General features: G+C 34.8%; 1 protein-coding gene across 2 annotated transcripts in view; it reads left to right on the top strand.

Moving 5' to 3' along the window:
- The first annotated feature begins 6,770 nt into the window (after positions 1-6,770).
- dock10 (dedicator of cytokinesis 10) overlaps positions 6,771-6,928 on the top strand; it is an 85,143-nt gene continuing 84,985 nt past the window's right edge. For both annotated transcript variants that reach the window (XM_060875295.1, XM_060875303.1), the window contains exon 1: positions 6,771-6,928. This exon is cut by the window's right edge and continues 89 nt beyond it. In XM_060875295.1, the coding sequence (XP_060731278.1) occupies positions 6,907-6,928 (22 nt within the window). In that variant the 5' untranslated portion in view covers positions 6,771-6,906.

Genomic DNA, 6,928 nt, shown 5'->3' on the forward strand with positions numbered 1-6,928 from the left:
ACACACACACACACACACACACACACACATATATACATATACGTCTGATACAGACAAGCTGCTGGGGATGAGAATGGTCCACGCTTGTGTACAGTTTGACTCGTGGTTCGATGTCGATATGATGCTATAAAGCGCTGAGAGAATTACTTGCCAATAAAGTTTTGTGTCAGATGACTGTCTGTCAACAACTGGCTCTTCACTGTCAGTATCTACAGACCAATACAAGCAGTTCTGTTTGTAGCTATTTAGAGGAGTATTAGTAATGATTGAATAGTTCAGACCTTGGTGTCTGTGATCTGTGTGATTTTAAGAGCAATTGTTTAGATAAGTCACACTGAAAGGCTGAAAGGGAGAAAATTAAATGATAAGATTCAAACCTGGCAGTAAATTTTGAAGGAGCTCACACATACAAGAGGAATCCAGAGAGGACAACAGTGTCAAAATTAAAGATTTATAAATATAAAAATTTATATTTAATAAAGGAAAAGGAGAGAAAGTGAAATTTAAATGTCCAGTTCAAATCATTCTTAGATTTTAACAAAGGTTATTTGTTAGAGTGAGATAAAGCACTTATTAATTATTTAATTAGCCCACCATACTGATGTCATATCAACAGATGGATGACCCAGTCTTATGTCCTAATAAAATAACAGTAGAGATTTAATTAAATTCAAACTTTAGGAGATGATATGAGAAAGAAACCTTGAGAGGAACCAGATCAAGAAGGGAACCTTATCCTCTTTTGGGTGTCACCAGAGAGTGGGATTATAAATTATTATAAACACCAGAGAGTGGGATTATAAATTATTATGATAAGATAAGCAGTTCTAAGCAAAGATTATGATATAGACAAAAATATTGAAATAAAAATAAACAATTATTGAAAGAAAAAAGCAGTGACAGAAAATTTCAGCAGCTTGAAATTTATGAATGAATGAATAATAATTAAAAAAGATGGAATACAATGAAATATTTTAAAACATTTAAAACAAAAGTATTATTATTATTATTATTATTATTATTATTACTATTGTTATTATTATTATTATATTATTATTATTATTATTGTTGTTGTTGTTGTTGTTATTATTATTATTGTTATTGTTATTATTATTACTACTAGTGTTTAATAATGTTTCTTGACATTAAAAAGAAATGTACTTTCTTGAATATGCTTCATGAGATAAATGCTATAATGTGTATAATTTGATGTTCTGTAGAATATTGGACCAGCGGTTCTGTGTATCTTTTGACTGCTGTGATATTTTCTTTCATTCATTTATCTCCAGCATCACAAAAAAATTCCACATTTATAATTATTGATTGTTCGCATTAATAATGCAGTCCAATTGCCAATTTTCAAAAAAAATTGAGGCCTTGAAAGTTCTCATTGGGAGCGATCTGTGCCATAGTGTGGCTCGTTTGATGTTCTGAGTCCAAAGAAAGCTCCCAGAGTTCGGACCTCGTCCGTTTCATCTCTCAATTACTAAATTAGTTTGTGGATGTTCTGCCTTCATCTGTCACAATATGGCTCGAGTTTGATGAAGTGAGAAAAAAGTCTGAAAAGAGAGGCAGAGGCAGCTGGTGGTGTTTCAAAGGCACTCAGGCCCTTAAAGATGATCTGTGTTTTGTTTCATGTGCCGTAGCCCAGGCTCATGAACCGGGCTCTGGGGTTTATGATGCTTTTTTTTCACACGAGAAAAAGAGAATCTGTTTGATTTGTCTGAAGTTCTGTAGATTAATATACAGCTGTCACGAGCCCAAGGATCCACACCTCATCAGAAGGCTTTCATCTGTGCAATAGCACCTCAGGCATCAGACAGGGCACACACACACACACACACACACACACACACACACACACACACACACACACACACACGCACACACAGATATGTAGTCTATCTCTCTCTTTAACAGTCTCACTTGCACACAAACACACACACAAACACACACAAACACACACACACAATGAAATAAAATTTCTGCAGGTGAATTTCACGTATCATATCTTTGTCAGGTTTTTTATGTGAGGGAACATGCTGATGGCTTTCTCTGTGATGATGACACGTCTCCACTCACCGTGTCATACCGTGTAACTGACAGCCGTGTGTTATTAAAAGGCCGTTTGCACTCGTAAGCTACTGGGAGATCACAGCTTCTGTGTTCTGTGCCTCTTTAAATACCACTTTAGGTATGTTTAACATGGCAGACGGTCCTTCATCAGAGAGAGAGAGAGACGGAGTGGCAGAGAGTTCACTTGCTCTCTGTTTTATTCACAGGCTTGTAATCTCCTGAATATTTTGCCTCTCTTCATAATGATGGGCTGTACACAGTAAAAACTCAAACTCACACTGAGGCAAAATTTACAACTGAACAATTACATTTTTTTGTATTATTTTCTGTAGTTGTCATTGTTGTTATCTTTTTTCCATTTCAATTTTTTTTCTCTTTTGTGCAAGGTTTTTTTATTGTTGTTACTGTCTTTCTGTTTTTGTTTTTTCCCCCTCGGTTGTCATTGTTGCTATTGTTTTTTTTGTTTGTTTGTTTGTTTTGTCTTTTTTGTGTAGATTATTTTTACACGCTGTTGTACTTGTCATTGTTGTTATCATCGAATTTCTTGGATATTTTACTTTATTCTCTCTCTCTTGTAAATGTAGTTGTTGTTGTCATCGTTTATTTTCTCCCATGTTTCACTTTTCCCTCATTGTTATAGTTGCTGTCATTGTTGTTATTGTCTTTTGTCTTCTATACTTTCTTGTTTTAGAATTTTCCACTCAGTTGTAATTTTTTTCATTATTGTAATTGTCTTTTGTCTTTGAGGACTGTTTACTTCCTCTGTTATAGTTGTTGTCAGTGTTGTTGTTTTCTTTTAGGTTTTAGTTATTTCTTTCTATTGTAGTTTTCACTCTTGTTTCTAACGTTTTCTTTATATTTTAGTTTAGACTCAGCATTAAGCCTTAAACTGAATAATAAAAATTTATAAAATGTTGCTCAAAAAAACAAAACAAAAATGATTCTCTTAATAACAGTATTTTTTATATGAGAATGCTAGAAATAAAAAAAATATATATATATATTTTTTAAATCCTCTTTTTCATCCAAAGATCAGCAAAAACAAGACAGAATTGTGGTTGTTGGCTTTCACAGGTAAGACTATAGATATAAAAAGAAAATTCTCGACAAAATGCAATGTTTTGTGTCCTTTTTTCTATATAAATTTATTCACTAATTCTGAGCACATCAGAAAATCAGGGCACCACTAAGAGGGGAACCAATAATTATGAAACCATTATATTGTACAACATTTGCACTACTTAAAAAATACATCTTAATTAATTTAAATTGTTCTTAAATGATTTAGAAGATAAAATTATAAATTAGTACCGTACAGCATCCCTAAATGTTTATGTTTAAAATGTTACTAATTCTGTTATAAATTGTACATATTTATTTTTGAGGAATGACAGAATTTTTAAACTTGAAATAAATTTATTTATTTAACTTTAATCATCAAAAACTTAAAAGCAAAAGTAATTTTTTTTTCTAAATTAATACACAGTAAAAAACAATCTGCTATGGAGTAAAATGACCACAGTGTGGCGCTGTTCATAGCATTTACTGCATGTCATGTATACAAGATTCTCTGAAAGGTTCAAACTTCAGCACAGAGAGGATTAAAACATTCAGTGTTTGAAATGTTAGGTTCAGTGAACAAGGTCAATGAAGAAAATCCCATGCAGTCATTTTTGGAATAATAGCAAATTTTAATGTTTATATCTTGTTCACGGACATGATACACGATTTTGGTTGATAACTTAAACTTTACTGGATTTCTCATATTTTTTACTTCTACAAATTTCAGACCTTTTATTGTTTTTGAACATGTTTGTGACCAATAAAATTTTGAATTAAATTTGAATTTAAAAATGATGTACTTTGTTGTTATATGTTATAACTGGGTTATGATCTGTTATTATAGGTTATTATCCCAAACCAGTGGAGAAAAATCTCAACTTTAGATCTGAATTCTGAAAATGGTTAAAAATGATACTATACTAAACAAAAACGTTCATCGTAAATCTAATTATTTCTATTCATTTTTTTATTGTAATGAAAGCCCTCATCCATGTTTGAGTTTTGCTTGTTTAAATAAGATGAATCGGATCTCATAGGAAGTTCCTGTGATGGAAATGTGGTTGGATTTTTTGCTTTAAGTAGTAAAACAGCAAAGATATATAAATTTAAAATAGTGTGTTAAGTGTAAGATCATGTTGTACAAAATATTATTTCTTGAGTGGAGTTTGTCATAAATCTTCCCATTACTGTTTTTATATTGTATATATATTTAATTAATGATTTGTTTATTGCTAAGAAGAATTAAAATAAAAGCTAACAATTTTCTCTTGTAACTAATCCTCACCTTTGTGCCATGTGGTACGCTGCAAATATTAAATAACTTACACATCTTACAGGCTTCATTTGATTTTAGCAGTAATGGTTCCCAGTTCCAGGTACTTGAGATGCCAGTTGTTGTTGTTGTTGTTGTTGTTTTTGTACTTTTCTAACACACCTGGAAAAGCTCGTAAATACTTTATGCTGTGGGAATCGTCTCGTAAATACTTTAGCTGAGATCCATTAGTTGACTGGAGTAGAGAATCCAGATCCATTATTTTATAATACTCTGCCTCCATCTAAGGACAGAGAAATGAAATGCACATTTAGTTTATCGTTCATCTTTAAGCTACAGCGCTGCTCGTGGTTCTCCTTGATTTTGTAACTCGACTCTTTGTATTATCTTGTAAATAACGGTGCAGGTACTTGGACAGGGATACAACATACTGACACCACTGTGCTACTGATAGACTTCAGTGCTTCGGTTTGAAATGATGGACGTGTTTGGAGAGGTGTGATCGGGACAAATGGCCTCCTGGAGCTCAACCTGTGTGTTGCAATTGTTATTACACTTCTGTGCAAGCCATGAATTGTATTCCTGGTAGTTTGGTACTTGGTACAATTTGTGCCGAAGGTCAAAGTTCAGATATGTGATTGTATCATCAGACATTAGGCCATATGTTTGTACACCCAGGTATAGATAGGGGCAGAGCTGTCAAGTGATCGCCACTTGAGTGAGTCGGATTAATTGTACGGGTCACCAGCATGTTAAGGTCAGGGGCATTGAGCCTGAATGGCAGATGTTGAAGAGTCAGATCTGCTGAGCAGGTTCCAGGGAGTGTTGACCTCTAGGTGTATTGACTGAAGATATTGTTGAGCAAAGGATGGAGCACTTTGAGGGAAAAGAAGACCAAAGAGTTTGTACCAATTATAGAGGAATCACACTTCTCAGTCTCCTAGGGAAAGTTTCTATCAGGGTTCTGGGTTTTAGCAAAGATACAGAGCAGTATATCAAATATTTATGAGAGGTCATTGGAGGATGTCAAGCCAGGCTACATCTGATAGAGGGATTTGGAGAAGGCCTGGGATTGTGTGCATCTACACATGTTGTGCAAGGTACTGCATTAGAACAGGGAATCTGGGTCACTGCTTCAGTCTGATTATCTGATTAGGAAAGGGCTGATGGGAAATTAAATCCAAGCCAGCACTGGTGTTTTCATGATACCAACCAAATATTTGTGTCTGTTTTAAAAATAAATTCTAATTATTCTAATGATAATAATTCTGTGCAGCAGTAAAGAGGTTTCTGTACAGAACACTCCTATCCACTAAGAAGAGAACTGGAGAGGAACATCGCTTTCCACCGCTCCAGGATGCGATTCAATGCTTTTCATTTCTATTCTTTACTCTTTGCACTGTGCTGATATGAGACACACAATCATCATCATCAACATCATCTGGATATGGACATTACTCATCTCTGGTATTGCATTTATGTAACCTGAAGATGAAAATAAATACATTTGTTGGTTATGAAATGTTTACACCTATTGAGCACATTATGAAGAACTCAGTCAGCCGGTGATATAATCAGGTGACTGTGTGGAAGATGTGCAATGCATAAACTCGTGCAGATACAGAGATGAAGCTTCAGGTAATATCAGCCATTAGAATGGGCGGAATGTAGTGACTTTGAACATGACATGATTGTTGGAGCCAAATGGGCTGGTTTAAATATTTCTATAACAATCATGTCAACATGGATCAGAAGCTCAAAGGAAGGTTCCCAACATCTTGTGATATCAGTGAGTGTGTAGCGTTTGCGCACGATGGCGCTGAAGTACCACACACACACACACACACACACACACACACACACACACACACACACACACACACACACACACACACACACACACACACACACACACACACACACACACACACACACGCACGCACAAACATAACAGCAGAGGGCGCTACATGACCATATTTTCGAAATTCTCTTCTCTGCAATTTGGACACTAGGTTTGAAATTATTTTTATATATGTAACCCATTTTAAGTGATGGGGTGGGAACACTGAGTGATTTGTTTGTGTACAGAATAAACCAGCATAAATGTACAGAACAAATGGTATATGAAAGAGCAGCTTTTATATACTGTATGTATATACTGTATATATATATATATATATATATATATATATATATATATATATATATATATATAGAGAGAGAGAGAGAGAGAGAGAGAGAGAGAGAGAGAGAGAGAGAGGCAGAGAGAGAGAGAGGCAGAAAGAGAGAGAGAGAGAGAGAGAGGCAGAGAGCGAGAGAGGCAGAAAGAGAGAGAGAGAGAGAGAGAGAGAGGCGTGCGCGCTGTCGCTGTCTGGAACAGCAGTCGCTTGCTTCAACGTGATATATATATATAATTTTTTTGCATTTTTTCAAGAGGGATTTTAGGTTTTTGTTGTTGTTTATTTGCTCATTTCTCGGACCGCGCTGATGTACATATGGCAGCGGAAACGTCGACCA

This window comes from Tachysurus vachellii, chromosome 1, assembly GCF_030014155.1.
Source record: "Tachysurus vachellii isolate PV-2020 chromosome 1, HZAU_Pvac_v1, whole genome shotgun sequence".
In the NCBI taxonomy this organism is placed as follows: domain Eukaryota; kingdom Metazoa; phylum Chordata; class Actinopteri; order Siluriformes; family Bagridae; genus Tachysurus; species Tachysurus vachellii.